General features: G+C 42.1%; 1 protein-coding gene across 1 annotated transcript; it reads left to right on the top strand.

The window, feature by feature from the left end:
- The first annotated feature begins 11,384 nt into the window (after positions 1-11,384).
- On the top strand, positions 11,385-12,317 carry LOC133090330 (olfactory receptor 10H1-like). Its single transcript, XM_061188703.1, has one exon. It carries the CDS (start codon positions 11,385-11,387, stop codon positions 12,315-12,317), a length of 933 nt encoding a protein of 310 aa, XP_061044686.1.
- The last annotated feature ends 8,282 nt before the right edge of the window (positions 12,318-20,599 follow it).

The following is a 20,599-nucleotide window of genomic DNA, read 5'->3' as shown; positions in this document are numbered from 1 at the left end:
GGCAGCAAGGGATCTCTAGACAAGAATACAAGCTAGCCTCTTTCATTTTCTTCATTAAAGAGCAACTTGGCCTCTGATCCTATAGGTATCCAAGTCAAAAGGGAACCTGGATGTGATTGGGTATCCACAATGAGTCGGGCACCCAATGTCTTCTGCTGACTTATTATGATTCCTTAGGCTGTCAGCTTCCTGAGGTCAGGAAGTCTGTCCATCTTGCTCACCATCACACCCAGCACCAACATGGTGCTTGGAAGATACACTTGATTGACATATATTTCTTGGGTGGGCCAGTGCAATCCCCAGAATACTGAACAAACCAAAATGTTGGCTTATAATGTTTACTGTGAGAAACCTCATTGCCATCCAAAGCAGTGGGAAACGGTGTGTGGGAGGCTGTGTTTGGGGTCAGAATGACCTGGTTAAATCTTGCCTCCCATTTTCCCACCTAATTAGATGGACATCTTATAGGTATATTCCACATCTGTGTAAATACTAGGATGTTCAGAGCCGTGACATCTATATGTCACATTAGGTATATCCACTAATAAAGGACTGTTAAACAAATCTTGGTTCATTCATACGTGGAACGCAGGCAGCCATAAAGTCCATTTAATCCTTGGACTTCATCAGCATCCTGCTCTCCCTGGTGATCCCATCTTCTGTCATGGTTTTCTGTACCTTGTGCACACAGGTGATCCTCAAATTCTTATCTTTATCCCTATCCAACTGCCTACTCAATATCCCCAAGTGGGTATCTAGGAGGCATCTCAAACTTAATGTGTCCAAAACCTTGGATATTCTTGTTGCCATTATCATCCTTTCTCTTTCTCTCTTCCTCACTCTCTCCCTCCCACCTTCCCTTCTTCTGTCCCTACCTCCCTTCTCTTCTTTCTCTCCTTCTCCATTTCTCTTTTCCTCTCCCAATCTCTCTCTTCCCCCCTTCTTCTTCCTCTTCTTCCCCCTTTTCTTCTTCTTCTTCTTCCTCTTCCTCTCCTTCTTCTCCTTCTTTCCCTTCTCCTCCTCCTCCTCTCTCTCCTCCTCCTCCTCTTCCCATTTTTGGGGGTGATGAAAATGATCTAGAACTAGATATAGATGGTGGTTGAATAACATTGTGAATGTGCTAAATGCCAATAAATTGATCACTTTAAAGTGGTTAATTTTAAGTTATGTAAATTTCACATCAAAAATAAAAACAAAACAAAAGCACAACAAAATCCCACAATAGTACTCTTATTTTATGTGTTTGTGTTTGTTCACTTGCCACATGCATACAAAGGTCTGTAAGGATGCCCATCAAATTGATCATTGTGATCGCATGGCCGGCCACTGCATGACTTTTAGCCTGGTTTGCAGCATTTCAATTATTTAACAAGAAGAAACACATATTTGTGTGCTGATTTTTAAAATTTTAAAACGACATGTAATTGAGCAAATGTCCTGAATGGGCAAGAAAGCAGGTGGAGAGGCATGTCGGGCAGCCTCCTCAGCCGCAGTGGGCAATGGCAGGGCTGCTTTCCTGACGATGTCAGCAGCCAGAGCCCCAAATCCCAAATTTGGAGAGCATTAGACTCTGCTCAAGCCCCTGAGAAGCTCAGGTAATTGACTCACGCCTGTCAGGCAGGGAGGGAGGGAAAGTGAGCACAGTCTCCCTGAGGTTGCCCAATGCCTCCCAGGGTTCCCAGGGGTCTTGCATACCTTGGGGACCCTGGGAGGGCAAATGCAGAGACAGTGGGACCACAGAGAGGGAAGGCAGCAGGCAGGGAGCAGAGACAGCATAAATAATGGCGGCGTGGCTCAGGTAAGCTCCCCACCCGGCTGGCATGATCAGAGCGGCAGGCTGCTTGCCTTGCAGCTCTCACTTGTAAGGCCCACACCTGCAGGGAAACACCAAACTAAGACCTCCAGCTGGAGTGAGGCAGAAGCAGGTGCAGGGTCTGGAGCCCCAGGTGAGTCACCTTCCCTCCCTTCCACTTGACCAGGAGAGACCTGGGGAACCAGCATATGCCACAGACTCAGAGGAGCCGCCCTGCTTATAAAACTCCTTGAATTTATGAGGTGGGAGCAGAAAGCAGTGGTCGACTTCCTGGGTTCAAAGTAATGTGATGATTGCTTTGCAGGACAAGTGAGGAAACTGCGGTGCAGAGAGAGAAGAGCTACTGCTCTAAGTTACCCTGAACACCCGGCTGACTTTTAACCACAGCCCCCACTCCATTCTGGTGAAAAACCAAAGGTGAAATGATTGTGGGGAGGCAGAGAAAAGAGACAAGAGAATTTAGGATAGAGAGGCTCCAGTCACCCACCGAGGGTGTAAATTATTAGGGATGCACCAGGGTGGGCAGGTGTGGTGATGGTGAGGAGTCAGGGATGAAAACAGGCAGAAAAAAGGGAGGCAGGAGGTGGCCGAGATGGGAGGGAGGATGCAGAGAGGGCAACCTAAATAGCTTCACTGAGAAGAGAGAGCCAGGATGGAGGAAGACAGGTAAGGCAAGGTGGAGACGACACAGACCTCGCCTGTGGTTCTCAACCAGGGGCAGTTCTGCTCCCGAGGGGACACTTGACTATGTGTGAGGGTACTTCTGATTGTATACAATTGGGAGATGCTACTGGCATCTAGTGGGCAACAGGGATGCTGCTGAGCATCTTATAATGCACAGGACAGCCCCAGCCACAAGAAATCATCAGCATCTCAAATTCCTAATGTTCAAGTTGGAAAACTCTGCCCCAGGGGATATGTGTGGACAGGATTTGTCCATGGGTGGGCTTGGTCCCTGAGTTCCTGGGTGGAGACTGGCCCCACTGTGGGTTCCTCTAAGTGCCAGATAGCCAGGTCGCTCTCTCTGGGGCTGTTCAGTTCACTTACAGAGGAACCCGCTAGGTGTTCTCCTGGAGGATCAATGCCAGGACACTTCAGTCTACTTCTCTGCCATCCGGGACTGACACCCATCATAGTTCTAAGGGTTTTTATTTTCCTTAAAAAGATGAACAGACTTTACTTCTTGGAGCAGTTTTAGGTTTACAGAAAATTGAGCAGATAGTGCAGGGTATTTCCACATACCTCCTCTCTCCATGCACAGGCTTCTCATTAACATCCTGCATTAGTGAGGTAACTGTGTTACAGCTGCTGAACCAATATTGACACATTATTGTTAACTAAAGAACACAGTTTATATGAGGGTTCACTCTTGGTGCTGTACATTCTACGAGTTTTCACAAATGCCCAATGTCATGTATCCACCACTATAGTATCATGCAGTTGTTTCACCACCTTAAAAAAACCGGAGTTCCACGTATTCATCTCTCTCTCTCTCCTTCTGAATCCCTGACAACCACGAATCTTTTTACTGACTCCACACTTTTGCCTTTTTCCAGAATGAACAGACACCAATCTTACCTGTCTTCTGCATCCCCATCATCCCAGAAGTTGTATATGCAGACCTGGGCCACCTCCCCAAGACACGGTGAGCTCTTGTCTTCTCATAGTTCCTCTCTCTTTCTTTATTGATGACTGTGGATTTTTGTGATCTAATTAATATAGGGAGGGAATGTGTGAATGGTCTGGTATGGTGAAGCTAAGAACTCCCTGGTCCTGGGAGTGGCTCTGACGTCCATTAACAGCCACCAGTAAGTGGTGAGTATAACATGTTAGGAAAAGATAGGCTTAGGGGTCATTCAGATGTAGATTCAGATCCTGGCTCCCCGACTCAGGAGCCATGGTCTCTTGGAGAAGTGTTGTGTCCTCTGTGGGATGCGGCTGTAACTTCCATAAAACAGGGATCATAGCAGGTGCCTCATAATATTGGGGTACAAATTTAATAAGAAATGTATGAGCACAGGTGCCAACATCCAATTAAGAGTAGCTATTCTCATCAAGATCTCAAAATCCAGTGTTAGAGACAGTTGCATCTCCAACACGACACATTATAATGATGGTCATGGAAAATATAAAAGCAAGGACTTTTAGACTCACTCAGGAGTTGTTTTGGAAGCACACAGGAATGAATGACTAAATCTCTGTTGGGAAGAGATGTCCAGGAAGGCTGCACAGAGAAAGTGACATTTAAGTTGAGTCTTAAAGATAAACAGGTGTTTGCCAGTTGGAAAAGGGGAGGAACCAAGATCTGGGTAGAAGGAACAGCTAAGGAATTACAACTGTACTCTGTAGATCATTGGTTCTTAACTGGGGGCAACTTTGCCCCCATTGGGACATTGGCAATGTCTAGAGACACTTTTGGTTGTTATTACTGAGCAGAGGCTACTGGCATCCAGCTGGTAGAGGCCGGAGATGATGCTAAACACCATACATTGCTACAGGATACCTTCCCCGCATAGCAAAGAATGATCTGGCCCCAAATATCGAGAAACCTTGCACTAGACATTTGAAAGCCCAGAAGCCTGTGAGCACAGCCCACATGATCTCTGTCTCACCTATTCAGGCTCTTCTTGGAGGCACTTGTTTCCAAGTCATCCACTTTGATTTGCCCCTCTAGGATCTCAGAGTATCAGGACTGAGTGTGGCCATTGGGGCTACCGTCCTGGGGACATAAGGCAGGTGCTGACCCAGAAGTGAAGGAAAGAAACAAGTGACTGCAAGGGAGGGAGGCCAAGAAACTCTGGAAACTGGTGATGTTTGGGGAATGCCGCCTCCAGGGATGAAAGTGTCTGGTTCCCCCATTTTGTTTTGTTCTCAACCTGTCAGGGCTTGATCTAGGACATGAGCCCATTTAAAAGGGCCTTCATTACAGTTTCTTATTTTTTAAATTGTGGTAAATACACATAAGAGAAAATTTACCATTTTCTCCATTTCATAACATACAATTAATTCAGCGGCAGTAAATACATTCACGATGTTGTGCAACTACTACCTCTTTCTAGTTCCAGAACCTTCTCAGCACCCACAAAGGAAACCCCATATGCATTAACAGTCACTCTCCATTCTCCCCTTACCCCAGCCCATGGCAACCACTGATATGCTTCTTTTTTTTTTTAACATCTTTATTGGACTGTAATTGCTTTACAATGTTGTGTTAGTTGCTGCTGTATAACAAAGTGAATCAGCTATACCTATACATATATCCCCATATCCCCTCCCTCTTGCATCCCCCTCCCACCCTCCCTATCCCACTCCTCTAGGTGGTCACAAAACACCGAGCTGATCTCCCTGTGCTATGTGGCTGCTTCCCAATAACTATCTATTTTACATTCAGTAGTGTATATATGTCCATACCACTCTCTCACTTCATCCCAGCTTATCCTTCCCCCTCTCCGTGTCCTTAAGTCCATTCTCTACATCTCATCTTTATTCCTGTCCTGCCCCTAGGTACTTCAGAACCCATATATATGTGTTAGCATACGGTGTTTGTTTTTCTCTTTCTGACTTACTTCACTCTGTATGACAGACTCTAGGTCCATCCACCTCACTACAAATAACTCAATTTTGTTTCTCTTTATGGCTGAGTAATATTCCACTGCATATATGTGCCACATCTTCTTTATCCATTAATCTGTTGATGGACACTTAGGTTGCTTCCATGTCCTGGCTATTGTAAATAGCGCTGCAATGAACCTTGTGGTACATAGCAGTTGCCTTATGTATTGAGGTGCTCCTATGTTGGGTGCATATATATTTATAATTGTTATATCTTCTTCTTGGATTGATCCCTTGATCATTATGTAGTGTCCTTCCTTGTCTCTTGTAACATTCTTTATTTTAAAGTCTATTTTATCTGATATGAGTATAGCTACTCCAGCTTTCTTTTGATTTCCATTTGCATGGAATATCTTTTTCCATTCCCTCACTTTCAGTCTGTATGTGTCCCTAGGTCTGATGTGGGTCTCTTGTAGACAGCATATATATGGGTCTTGTTTTTGTATTCATTCAGCAAGCCTGTGTCTTTTGGTTGGATTATTTAATCTATTCACGTTTAAGGTAATTATCGATATGTATGTCCTATGACCATTTTCTTAATTGTTTTGGGTTTGTTTTTGTAGGTCCTATTCTTCTCTTATGTTTCCCACTTAGAGAAGTTCCTTTAGCATTTGTTGTAGAGCTGGTTTGGTGGTGCTGAATTCTCTTAGCTTTTGCTTGTCTGTAAAGCTTTTGATTTCTCCATTGAATCTGAATGAGATCCTTGCTGGGTAGAGTAATCTTGGTTGTAGGTTCTTCCCTTTCATCACTTTAAGTATATCATGCCACTCCCTTCTGGCTTGTAGAGTTTCTGCTGAGAAATCAGCTATTAACCTTATGGGAGTTCCCTTGTATGTTATTTGTTGTTTTTCCCTTGCTGCTTTCAGTAATTTTTCTTTGTCTTTAATTTGTGCCAATTTGATTACTATGTGTCTCAGCATGTTTCTCCTTTGGTTTATCCTGTATCGGACTTGCTGCGTTTCCTGGACTTGGGTGGCTATTTCCTTTCCCATGTTAGGGAAGTTTTTGTCTATAATCTCTTCAAATATTTCCTCTGGTCCTTTCTCTCTCTCTTCTCCTTCTGGGACCCCTATAATGCGAATGTTGTTGTGTTTAATGTTGTCCCAGAGGTCTCTTAGGCTGTCTTCATTTCTTTTCATTCTTTTTTCTTTAGTCTGTTATGCAGCAGTGAATTCCACCATTCTGTCTTCCAGGTCACTTATCCGTTCTTCTGCCTCAGTTATTCTGCTATTGATTCCTTCTAGTGTAGTTTTCATTTCAGTTATTGTACTGTTCATCTCTGTTTGTTTGTTCTTTAATTATTTTAGGTCTTTGTTAAACATTTCTTGCATCTTCTCGTTCTTTGCTCCATTGTTTTTCCGAGGTCCTGGATCATCTTCACTATCATTATTCTGCTTTCTTTTTCTGGAAGATTGCTTATCTCCACTTCATTTAGTTGTTTTTCTGCGGTTTTATCTTATTCCTTCATCTGGTACATAGCCCCCTGCCTTTTCATCTTGTCTATCTTTCTGTGAATGTGGTTTTTTTTCCAAAGGCTGCAGGATTGTAGTTCTTCTTGCTTCTGCTCTCTGCCCTCTGGTGGATGAGGCTATCTCAGATGCTTGTGTAAGCTTCCTGATGGGAAGGACTGGTGGTGGGTAGAGCTGACTGTTGTTCTGGTGGGCAGAGCTCAGTAAAACTTTAATCCACTTGACTGTTTATGGGTGGGGCTTGGTTCCCTCCCTGTTGGTTGTTTGGCCTGAGGCAACCCAACACTGGAGCCTACCTGGGTTCTTTGGTGGGACTAAAGAGCCATAGAATCTGGGAGGGCTCCACAGAATCTCGGAGGGCTCACCACAAGGATTACTTCCCAGAACTTCTGCTGCCAGTGTCATTGTCCCCACGGTGAGCCACAGCCACCCGCCGCCTCTGCAGGAGGCCCTCCAACACTAGCAGGTAGGTCTGGTTTAGTCTCCCCTGTGGTCACTACTCCTTCCCCTGGGTTCCAGTGTGCACACTACTTTGTGTGTGCCCTCCAAGAGTGGAGTCTCTGTCTCCCCCAGTCCTGTCAAAGTCCTGCAATCAATTCCACTAAGCTTCAAAGTCTGATTCTCTAGGAATTCTTCCTCCCATTGCTGGATCCCCAGGTTGGGAAGTCTGATGTGGGACTCAGAACCTTCACTCCAGTGGGTGGACTTCTGTGGTATACGTGTTCTCCAGTCTGTGAGTCACCCACCCAGCAGTTAAGGAATTTGATTTTACTGTGATTGCACCCCTCCTACCGTCTCATTGTGGCTTCTCCTTTGTCTTTGGATGTGGGGTATCTTTTTTGGTGAGTTCCAGTGTCTTCCTGTCAATGATTGTCCAGCAGCTAGTTGTGATTCTGGTGTTCTCACAAGAGGGAGTGAGAGCACGTCCTTCTACTCCGCCATCTTGGTTCCTCTCCACATGACTCTTTTTGAGTAATGGTTTTCTCGGGATATATGCCCAGTAGTGGGATTGCTGGGTCGTATGATAGTTCTATTTTTAGTTTTTTAAGGAACCTCCATACTGTTCTCCATAGTGGCTGTATCAGTTTACATTCCTACCAACAGTGCAAGAGGGTTTCCTTTTCTCCACACCCTCTCCAGCATTTTTTTTTTTTTTTTTAAACATCTTTATTGAAGTATAATTGCTTTACAATGGTGTGCTAGCTTCTGCTTTACAGCAAAGTGAATCAGTTACACATATACATATGTTGCCATATCTCTTCCCTCTTGCATCTCCCTCCCTCCCACCCTCCCTATCCCACCCCTCTAGGTGGTCACAAAGCACCGAGCTGATCTCCCTGTGCTATGCGGCTGCTTCCCACTAGTTATCTATTTTACATTTGGTAGTGTATATATGTCCATGACACTCTCTCACCCTGTCACATCTCACCCCTCCCCCTCCCCATATCCTCAAGTCCATTCTCTAGTAGGTCTGTGTCTTTATTCCCATCTTGCCACTAGGTTCTTCATGACCTCTTTTTTTTTTTTTTTTTTTTTTCCCTTAGATTCCATATATATGTGTTAGCATACTGTATTTGTTTTTCTCTTTCTGACTTACTTCACTCTGTATGACAGACTCTAACTCCATCCACCTCATTACAAACACCTCCATTTCATTTCTTTTTATGGCTGAGTAATATTCCATTGTATATATGTGCCACATCTTCTTTATCCATTCATCCGATGATGGACACCTAGGTTGCTTCCATGTCCTGGCTATTGTAAACAGAGCTGCAATGAATATTTTGGTACATGACTCTTTCTGAATTATGGTTTTCTCAGGGTATATGCCCAGTAGTGGGATTGCTGGGTCATATGGTAGTTCTATTTTTAGTTTTTTAAGGAACCTCCATACTGTTCTCCATAGTGGCTGTATCAATTTACATTCCCACCAACAGTGCAAGAGTGTTCCCTTTTCTCCACACCCTCTCCAGCATTTATTGTTTCTAGATTTTTTTTTTAACATCTTTATTGGAGTATAATTGCTTTACAATGGTGTGCCAGTTTCTGCTTTATAACAAAGTAAATCAGCTACACATACACATATGTTCCCATATCTCTTCCCTCTTGCATCTCCCTCCCTCCCTATCCCACACCTCTAGGTGGTCACAAAGCACAGAGCTGATCTCCCTGTGCTATGCGGCTGCTTCCCACCACCTATCTATTTTATGTTTGGTAGTGTATATATGTGCATGCCATTCTCTCTCTTTGTCACATCTTACCCTTCCCCCTCCCCATATCCTCAAGTCCATTCTCTAGTAGGTCTGTGTCTTTATTCCCGTCTTGCCACTAGGTTCTTCATGACCTTTTTTTTTTTTTTTCCTTAGATTCCATATATATGTGTTAGCATACTGTATTTGTTTTTCTCTTTCTGACTTACTTCACTCTGTATGACAGACTCTAACTCCATCCACCTCACTACAAATAACTCCATTTCGTTTCTTTTTATGGCTGAGTAATATTCCATTGTATATATGTGCCACATCTTCTTTATCCATTCATCCAATGATGGACACTTAGGTTGCTTCCATGTCCTGGCTATTGTAAATAGAGCTGCAATGAACATTTTGGTACATGACTCTTTTTGAATTATGGTTTTCTCAGGGTATATGCCCAGTAGTGGGATTGCTGGGTCGTATGGTAGTTCTATTTTTAGTTTTTTAAGGAACCTCCATACTGTTCTCCATAGTGGCTGTATCAATTTACATTCCCACCAACTGTGCAAGAGGGTTCCCTTTTCTCCACACCCTCTCCAACTTTCATTGTTTGTAGATTTTTTGATCATGGCCATTCTGACTGGTGTGAGATGATATCGCATTGTAGTTTTGATTTGCATTTCTCTAATGATTAATGATGTTGAGCATTCTTTCATGTGTTTGTTGTCCATCTGTATATCTTCTTTGGAGAAATGAATATTTAGGTCTTCTGCCCATTTTTGGATTAGGTTGTTTGTTTAATTGTTATTGAGCTGCATGAGCTGCTTGTATATTTTGGAGATTAATTCTTTGTCAGTTGCTTCATTTGCAAAGATCTTCTCCCGTTCTGAGGGTTGTCTTTTTGTCTTGTTTATGGTTTTCTTTGCTGTGCAAAAACTTTAAAGTTTCATTATGTCCCATTTGTTTATTTTTGTTTTTATTTCCATTTCTCTAGGAGGTGGGTCAAAAAGGATCTTGCTGTCAACCACTGATATGCTTTAAACTCCTACATGAATGTTTATAGTAGCACTATTCACATGAGTGAAAAAACAGAAATAACCTAAATGTCTAGCAATGGGTGAATGGGTAAAAAAAATTTAGTCTGTCCATTAAGGGATATTGTTTGGCCATAAAAATGAAGTTCTTCATACATGCTACAATATGGATGATCCTTGAAAACATCATGCTGAGTGAAAGAAGCCACACCCCAAAGGTCTCATAGTGTAGATTCCATTTAGGTGAATTATCCAGAGCAGGCCAATCCATAGCGATGGAAAGTAAATTAGTGGTTAACTGCCTTTTAATCTTGATATTGCCTAATAAAAAAGATCACATTAAAATAGGTAAGTTATTTATTTATAAAGAGACACTGAAATCTCATTAAATTGACGTTATTTACTGAGCACAGACTATGTACATTTGCTCACTTAATGTATTGATTTAATTATCATATGTAGCACCTATTGTTTTCCAGGTCACAGTCCAAGAATAACTCATTTAGTTCTCACAACCATTCTTTGAGGCAGGTAGAGAGAAATGGAGGTATAGAGAGGTGAAGAAATTGCTCAAGTTTACACAGTGGGCAGAGCAGGGATTCAAAATCAATCAGCTGACTCCCATACCCTTTTGTCAGATGGCTATGTTGCATTGCCTCAGAACATACAGATGGGCTGCATGAGGTCTGGAAAACAACCAGAACATTATTTCTACAGTTTCCTGCTTCGGATGCCTTGCATGAATAACTCCAGAGGAAGAATCTGATTGATCTATGTTAAGGTAGAGATACCATAGGGTAGACATGTCTTGTGGTATCTGAAGCTCTGGGAAGAACAGGATTTATCAGAAGGGAGCAGGAGGGCAGAACAGCAATGACTGGAAGGTCTAATGAAGGAACATTTTCATTTTTGGAAGCAACCTAGAGGGATAGAAAGGAAGAGTCTTTGGGGACAGCCAGCCATGTGTTCAGGTGTTGGCTCTGCCATTTCGACAGCTTTGCCATAAACAAGTTGCTTAGACTCTGCACCCCAATATTCTCAATGAGTATTCTCAAGATACTCAAAACAGAGTGATAAAAACAGCACCTCCCCCAATACATTGATGAAAGGATTAAATCACAGAGTAGGAACTCAACCAAAGCCACCTGTCATTTATCAGGAGCAGCCCCTTGGGCAGGGCCAGGAATGATGGAAGCTGATGACCTTCCTCCATCCAGTAGCTGACCTCTGCATGTCACATCTCACTTCAGGCACAGCCTCCATGCAGGGAGCCAACCTCTCAGCAGTGACTGAATTCATCCTCATCGGCTTCTCCATCTTCCCCCACCTTCAGCTGATGTTCTTCTTGCTTTTCCTGATGATGTACCTGTTCACGCTGCTGGGGAACCTCCTCATCATGGCCACCATCTGGAGGGAGCCCAGCCTCCACATGCCCATGTACCTCTTCCTGTGTGCCCTCTCCCTTTCCGAGGTCCTCTACACCTTTGCCATCATCCCTCGCATGCTGGCTGACCTGCTCTCCACTCACCGCTCCATCGCTTTGACTGCCTGTGCCAGCCAGATGTTCTTCTCCTTCATGTTTGGCTTCACCCACTCCTTCCTGCTCACCGTCATGGGCTATGACCGCTACATGGCCATCTGCAACCCCCTGCGCTACAACGTGCTCATGAGCCCCCGTGACTGTGCCTGCCTGGTGGCCTGGTCCTGGGCTGGAGGCTCCATCATTGGGTTGGTGGTGACATCTGCCATTTTCCAACTCACTTTCTGTGGGTCTAATGAGATCTATCATTTTGTTTGCCATGTAAAGCCTCTTCTGAAGTTGGCCTGTGGAGAAAACGTCTTCACTCTGGCCATGGGCGTGGGCCTGGTGTGTATCACTGCCCTGCTGGGTTGCTGTCTTTTCATCCTCCTCTCTTATGCCTTCATCGTGGCTGCCATCTTGAGGATCCCCTCAGCCGAGGGCCGGCACAAGGCCTTCTCCACGTGTGCGTCCCACCTCACCATGGTGGTCGTGCACTATGGCTTTGCCTCTGTCATCTATCTCAAGCCCAAGGGTCCCCAGTCTCTGGAAGCAGACACTCTGATGGGCACCACCTACACAGTCCTCACTCCCTTCCTCAGCCCCATCATCTTCAGCCTCAGGAACAAGGAGCTGAAGAAAGCTATGAAGAAGACCATCCTCAATAAGCTCTAGCCAGAAAAAAATGTGATTATCTGGGAGGAATTCCTTGGAAATAGCTAAACTGGGTTACTAGATGCTACCATTAGATATGGCACCCTGTAAACATGTAATAGCCTATATTTGTCTGATGCTTTATGGTTTACAAGGACCCTTGTAGGCAACATCCAAATGATAGCAAAATGGTTAAATAACATCATGCATGTATCCAGGGTGGAAAGATGTATGAGATGATAACACACAGAAAGTCAGATTCTTTGATTCCTATATGCTGCAAGACCCTTTGTCAGGTATCATTAAACCTGGAATCTGTTCTTCTCCTGCCGGAAACCAGGGTGGTCTAATTACTCCCATCATCATGAACCCACACTACAAAGAGAAATGGAATAGGTCATGCCTCAGTCCTTCTTTAGGCAGCAACAGGTAGCTACAACACAAATTTTGTGAGGCTACAAAAGACTAAGCCAGATTACAGCAGGGGAGAGCAAGGCACCCTAAATTTCAGCATTGCACAGATCTGTGCAATAGCTGTTAGAGACAGTAGTAAGCAGACTCAGAAAAGGTCAGGGAAACCACCATGTTTCAAGTATGAATCTTGAGCAGCTGAAGAGAGACAGAGAAGTCTCTCCAGTTAGGTTAAGGATAAAAGTTCCACCATGAGAAATCACTTTCTCCGTTAGAGGGTGATATTGCACATAGGCCAGTGGGGAACTATTTGTTGAACCACAATGATGATGGCAGAGCCCAGGATTAAGTTTATTCCTTACCACAATGTGTAATGATCTCCCATGGGCATGAGGGGAGGTTTTAAAGTTGATCACACATCATAGTACTTTGAATTTGTTGAAAGCATGTGTATTCAAGAGAATGATAAATACGGTACAATATCCCTTGTAAATGAATCTAAAAAAAGTAAACTCATAAAAACAGAGAGTAGAATGTTGATTACCAGGGGCTGAGGGGTGGGGGAATTGGGGACATGTTGTTTAGGGCATAACTTTGCAACCAGCAGATCAACCAGAAGATAAGCAAGATCTGGGGGTCTAATCTACAGCATAATGATTATAGACAATAATAATTTATTATAAACTTCAAAGTCGCTAACACACTAGATCTTAGTTGTTTCCACCACAAAAAAGATATGATAATTATGTGACATGATAGAAGTGCTAGCTAACACTGCAGTGGTAATCATATTACAATATATGAATGTATCAAATCAGCAGGGTGTATACCATAAACTTACACAATGTTATTTGTCAATCAGATCTCAATGTTTAAGAAAGTTTCACTGACAAATTTAAATTGTTTAGGAATATGAATTTATGCACTTATTTTAAAATAGCAATTTATAACATTTAATGGACACTAGTTTATGGTGATGCTGGTGTATGGAAAAACAAAATATAATTGAAATGCACTAGCAGTAAATAAAATTAACCAACGTTTAGAAAAAGAAAATATGAGTATTCATATTTAAGTTGAAGAGTTAACTATACATCATCTGTCCTAAAGCTGAATTTAGTCTTTCTCTATAAGTTGAGCAGTAATAACCTCTATTTAACAATTACATGAAGCCATCTGTGTCTCAAATCCTGTGCTAGTTTTGGGAGTACAGAGATGGGTCTGTTGCTAGTCCCTGTCTTTGAAGAGTTTCCATGGTACTTGGTGGACAGACACACAGAGAAATGTCAGGGCTCTCACCAAGATATGGACCAGATGTTAAAGGCCACCAAAAGGGGTGTGACTCTGCAGCTTGGGATGCATCAGCTAGGTCTTGCCTCATTCCCATACTCCAGTGGCTCTCACTGGTGTCTCCAGAAGACACTTGGAAGTTTCTGGAGACATTTTTGCTTGTTACAACTGAAGGAGGGGGAGATGTGCTATAATATCTAGGGGATCAAGGTCAGGGATGCTCCTCAACATCCTACAATGCACAGAACGGACGCCACCACAAAGAATGTGTCAAACCCAAATGTCAACAGTGCCAAGGATGATAAACCCTGCTGTATTTATTAACAAACATTTATTGAGCATCTACTGTGTGCCAGGCAATTTTTTAGATGCTACAGGGGATCCAATGTTGAAGTATTTAGATATGACCCTGATCTCAGTGTTTGCAGTTGAGAAAGGAAGATGTGGCTATTAAACAGATAATCACACTAATTAATATACATGATAAATTGTGACAAAAGCTATGAGGAAAAGAAAGACGTTACTATGAGGGCTTATAATAGGAGTGATGACTCAGTATGGGAAAATCAGGGAAAGGCTTCCTAAGGAGGTGACATTTAAGGTCAGACCTAAGATTGTGTAGGATATGCCAGGGGAAGGGTGTTCCAGGAAGCAGCAGCATGTGCAAAGCCCCTGAGGTCTGAATGTGCTTGGTTTATTGCAGGAACAGCCAGAAGTTAGAAAGACTGGAGAGCCGGGGAGGGCTGGGATGTAATGTTGAAGATGAAGCATGGATCTGACCACAGGAGAGTTTATACTGTGTCCTAAGTGTATAAGCAGATAGGTCATTTTTCAGGTTTTCCCCTTTGAAAGGTCCCTCTGGTTCTGGAACAGAGACAACTTAGGCGGGGTGGGGCGAGGTTAGACAGTGGAGGAGAAGAAAAACATCCTTGAGGAGAGGACTGGGCTTTCATCCACAAGCAAGGCTGTCAAGGTCAACACTGGGGAAGGGCAGAAGAAGAGAAGAGAAGGCATGAGGTTGCCTCACTCAGGCTGGACTTTGCCTTGAGCAATTAGCATGGAAGCCCACGGTGGCTCCATTAGCGCTGGAACGGGGTGGGGGGGTCCCCTAAAGTCTGGAGATCTCTCCATCAGCAGCCTTTCTCTGTGCTCCAGGCCCTTTAATCACCTCTCCGGGCTCTGACCCCACCTTGGGGATACCAAAGCATGTGGCACAGCGGGAACCATTAGAAAGGAATGGGAAACAGCTAGGAATGCAGGGGGTGGGGGAACATCAGAAAATGGAAGCTGAATAATGGAGGGGAGGGGAGGACAGGGCCCTGAGTGGGGGGTGTCCTGGCCAACACTAGTGGGTAGGGGAGTGGTGCTGTCTCTCCTCCTGTGTTGTGGAGGGTCATCACCCCAAGAGTTGTGTTTACACTGAAGTTTTGGTGTTTATCCATATTTTCAATTGCTACATAAGTTAATGGTGGCTTCTATTTTTTGGACTTTTGTGGGGAAAATAAATGCAATGTTTGTGTGTGTGTGTGTGTGTGTGTGTGTGTGTGTGCGTGCATCTGGGAAGGTAGGAATCTAACAATTCTACCTTCAGGACTAGGGTCAGGCAAGTGAGGCACTCACCCTGACCACTAAATTTAAGGGGCCACCACAAAATTCAGTGGTCAAGATAAATCATATTTCATGCAATATATTTTAAAAATTTCTCCCTTTTATTTTCCCAGAAGAATTTAAATTTAAAAAAAAGACTAAGGTATAATTAATTGAGGTATTCGTATTTAAACAATAATCTTGCTTCAAAATCTAATTCTTGTTTCAAACAACTTTATGTTCCAAAACTATTTTTTACATCCAAAATTATAAATGTCCATTTGTTACAAAAACTTTTATTTTAAGTCTGTGCCTTGTGTTTCTTTAACTTTATTCCATTACTAGGTACTAGGGATTTCATTTTTTTAAAAAAATTTTATTGGAGTATAGTTGATTTACAATGTTGTATTATTTTCAGGGGTACAGCAAAGTCATACAATATTTTAAAAAATCAAAATCAATGTTAAAATTCACGATGAAGAACATATCAACATTTTAAATGACAGGATCCAGGGCTGCACTTTCAGGACCCTGCCTTACTCTTCTCACTCTGACCCAGACCTTGAGGTCTAGACTATGCATCTTAGAGAAAAAACATACATTCACTAAGTTCAACTTCGTTGGTTGTTTTAAATTTACAAAACAACTAATGCTAAATAAAGTAAAGGAGTAAAAACACGGTTTATTTAAATTTCAGAATGCATTGACATTAATCGATCCAACTAGAATGAGTGGATTTTTTTCTCTGATGACCACGGGGAACCACACTGGTGCTTCTTGGCTATAATCCAGAAGTCACCTTTGCCGTCAGCTCTTTCAAATCAACAGTGTGATTTTTACCTGTTTCCCAGGACAACCAGTATATTCCACGATGTCTCCAGACATGTGATCAGCTAAAGAGCACTGGCTACACCCCAGGACTGGTGTTGGCCGCTTAAACATCTGTTGAACATGACAGCTCCAAGAGGGACAGTTCTTTTCTTTCCCCCTTAATACTTCAGCATTTTCATTATTATTTAGAGTTCAATATTTGTTTATATTTTTTCCTTTTAAACATATAATAAAATGTACAAATATGAGGTCTGACATTGATGATTTTGCCTAATGTATATGCTTGTGCAATGCAATCCCCTTATGAGACATAGAACATCACTGGGCCCCCAAAATGTTCTCTCAAGTCTCTCAATCCCATTCCCACCCCATACTGGAAGCAACCACTGATTTTGTTTTTGCTTGTTTTACAGCATAGATTAGTTGTCCCATACTAGAGTTTCATATAAATTGAAGCATACTGTGTGTTCTCCTTTACATAAGGTTCTTCTTTTTTTTTTTAAAACATCTTTATTGGAGTATAATTGCTTTACAATAGTGTGTTAGTTTCTGCTTTATAACAAAGTGAATCAGTTATACATATACATATGTCCCCATATCTCTTCCCTCTTGCATCTCCCTCCCTCCCACACTCCCTATTCCACCCCTCTAGGTGGTCACAAAGCACCAAGCTGATCTCCCTGTGCTACGCGGCTGCTTCCCACTAGCTATCTATTTTACGTTTGGTAGTGTATATATGTCCATGCCACTGTCTCACTTTGTCCCAGCTTACCCTTCCCCCTCCCCGTATCCTCAAGTCCATTCTCTAGTAGGTCTGCATCTTTATTCCTGTCTTGCACCTAGGTTCTTCTGACCATATTTTTTTCTTTCTTTCTTTTTTTTTAGATTCCATATATATGTGTTAGCATACGGTATTTGTTTTTCTCTTTCTGACTTACTTCACTCTGTATGACAGTCTCTAGGTCCATCCACCTCACTACAAATAACTCAGTTTCGTTCCTTTTTATGGCTGAGTAATATTCCATTGTATATGTGTGCCACATCTTCTTTATCCATTCATCACTTAGGTTGCTTCCATGTCCTGGCTATTGTAAATAGAGCTGCAATGAACATTTTGGTACATGACTCTTTTTGAATTATGGTTTTCTCAGGGTATATGCCCAGTAGTGGGATTGCTGGGTCGTATGGTAGTTCTATTTTTAGTTTTTTAAGGAACCTCCATACTGTTCTCCATAGTGGCTGTATCAATTTACATTCCCACTAACTATGCAAGAGGGTTCCCTTTTCTCTGCATCCTCTCCAGCATTTATTGTTTGTAGATTTTTTGATCATGGCTATTCTGACTGGTGTGAGATGATATCTCATTGTAGTTTTGATTTGCATTTCTCTAATGATTAATGATGTTGAGCATTCTTTAATGTGTTTGTTGGCAATCTGTATATCTTCTTTGGAGAAATGTCTATTTAGGTCTTCTGCCCATTTTTGGATTGGGTTATTTGTGTTTTTGATATTGAGCTGCATGAGCTGCTTGTAAATTTTGGAGATTAATCCTTTGTCAGTTGCTTCGTTTGCAAATACTTTCTCCCATTCTGAGGGTTGTCTTTTCATCTTGTTTATGGTTTCCTTTGCTGTGCAAAAGCTTTTAAGTTTCATTATGTCCCATTTGTTTATTTTTGTTTTTATTTCCATTTCTCTAGGAGGTGGGTCAAAAAGGATCTTGCTGTGATTTATGTCATAGAGTGTTCTGCCTATGTTTTCCTCTAAGAGTGTTGTGTTTTCATTGTCATTTGTTTCTAGGTACTTTTTTGATTTCCTCTTTGATTTCTGCAGTGATCCATTGGTTATTTAGTAGCATATTGTTTAGCCTCCATGTGTTTGTGATTTTTACAGGGTTTTTTCCCCCTGTAACTGATTTCTAATCTCATAGTGTGTGGTCGGAAAAGATGCTTGATATGATTTAAATTTTTAAAAATTTACCAAGGCTTTATTTGTGACCCAAGATGTGACTATCCTGTAGAATGTTCCATGTGCACTTGAGAAGAAAGTGTATTTGGCTGCTTTCAGGTGGAATGTCCTATGGATATCAATTAAGCCCATCTGGTCTAATGTGTCATTAAAGGCTTGTGTTTCCTTATTAATTTTCTGTCTGGATGATCTGTCCATTGGTGCAAGTGGGGTGTTAATGTCCCCCACTATTACTGTGTTACTGTTGATTTCCCCTTTTATGCCTTACATATTAAGTTGCTCCTATGTTGGGTGCATAGATATTTACAATTGTTTTATCTTCTTCTTGGATTGATGCCTTGATCATTATGTAGTGTCCTTCCTTTTTTCTTGTAACAGTCTTTATTTTAAGGTCTATCTTGTCTGATATGAGTATCGCTACTCCAGCTTTCATTTAATTTCCATTTGCAGGGGATATCTTTTTCCATCCCCTCACTTTCAGTCTGTACGTGTCCCTAGGTCTGAAGTGGGTCTCTTGTAGACAGCATATATATGGGTCTTGTTTTTGTATCCATTCAGCCAGTCTGTGTCTTTTGGTTGGAGCATTTAATCCATTTATATTTAAGTTAATTATCGATATGTATGTTCCTATTACCATTTTGTTAATTGTTTTGGGTTTGTTTTTGTAGGTCTTTTTCTTCTCTTGTTTTTTCTGCCTAGAGAAGTTCCTTTAGCATTTGTTGTAAAATTGGTTGGTGGTGTTAAATTCTCTTAGCTTTTGCTTGTCTGTAAAGCTCTGATTTCTCAGTAGAATCTGAATGGGACCCTTAATGGGTAGAGTAATCTTGGTTGTAGGTTTTTCCTTTTCATCACTTTAAATATATCATGCCACTCTCTTCTGACCTGCAGAGTTTCTGCTGAAAAATCAGCTGATAACCTTATGGGTACTCCCTTGTGTGTTATTTGTTGTTTTTCCCTTGCTGCTTTTAATAATTTTTCTTTGTGTTTAATATTTGTTAGTTTGATTAATATGTGTCTCAACATATTTCTCCTTAGGTTTATCCTGTATGGGACTCTCTGTGCTTCCTGGACTTGGGTGACTATTTCCTTTCCCATATTAGGGAAGTTTTTGACTATAATATCTTCAAATATTTTCTCAGACACTTTCTCTTTCTCTTATTTTTCTGGGACCACTATAATTCGAATATTCATGCCTTTAATATTGTCCCAAATGTCTCTGAGACTGTCCTCATTTCTTTTCATTCTTCTTTCTTTATTCTTACCCTCAGCTGTTATTTCCACCATTCTATCTTCCAACTCACTTATCTGTTCTTCTGCCTCAGTTATTCTGCTATTGATTCCTTCTAGTGTATTTTTCATTTCAGTTATCGTGTTTTTCATCACTGTTTGTTTGTTCTTTAGTTCTTCTAGGTCCTTGTTAAACATTTCTTGTATTTTCTTGATCCGTGCCTCCATTCTATTTCTGAGATCTTGGATCAACTTTACTATCATTACTCTGAATTAATTTTCAGGTAGATTGGCTATTTCCTCTTCATTTATTTGCTCTCATGGGTTTTTACCTTGCTCCTTCTTCTGCAGCATATTTCTCTGCCATCTCATTTTGTCTAACTTACTGTGTTTGTGGTCTCCTTTCTGCAGGCTGCAGAGTCGTAGTTCCTCTTGCTTCTGGTATCTACCCCCTGGTGGGTGAGGTTGGTCCGGTGGTCCAGCATCCTGGACTCTGTCCTCCCACCCCTGAGGTTCAGGCCTGACCCTGGGCCAGGGAGCCAAGACCCTGCATAGGCTTGACTGTTTTTAAACAGTGTAATGAATTTCCTTTTTTGCCTTTTGCTCTCTTGCCTGAGGAAACAAATCTAGAAAGATACTGGTAAGACTGCTGTCAAAATACATACTGCCTATGTTTTCTCTTAGGAATTTTATGGTTTCAGTTTGTACATTCACATCTTTAATACATTTTTTTTTTTACTTTTTTAAAAAAAAATAATTCTTTATTTTATTTATTTATTTTTGGCTGTGTTGGGTCTTCGTTTCTGTGCGAGGGCTTTCTCCAGTTGAGGCAAGCAGGGGCCACTCTTCATCGCGGTGCGTGGGTCTCTCACTATCGCAGCCTCTCTTGTTGCAGAGCACAGGCTCCAGACGTGCAGGCTCAGTAGTTGTGGCTCATGGGCCTAGTTGCTCCGTGGCATGTGGGATCTTCCCAGACCAGGGCTCGAACCCGT

This window comes from Eubalaena glacialis, chromosome 4, assembly GCF_028564815.1.
Source record: "Eubalaena glacialis isolate mEubGla1 chromosome 4, mEubGla1.1.hap2.+ XY, whole genome shotgun sequence".
In the NCBI taxonomy this organism is placed as follows: domain Eukaryota; kingdom Metazoa; phylum Chordata; class Mammalia; order Artiodactyla; family Balaenidae; genus Eubalaena; species Eubalaena glacialis.
Note: the sequence above shows the minus strand (reverse complement) of the source record. Positions and strands in the feature narration are given on the sequence as shown.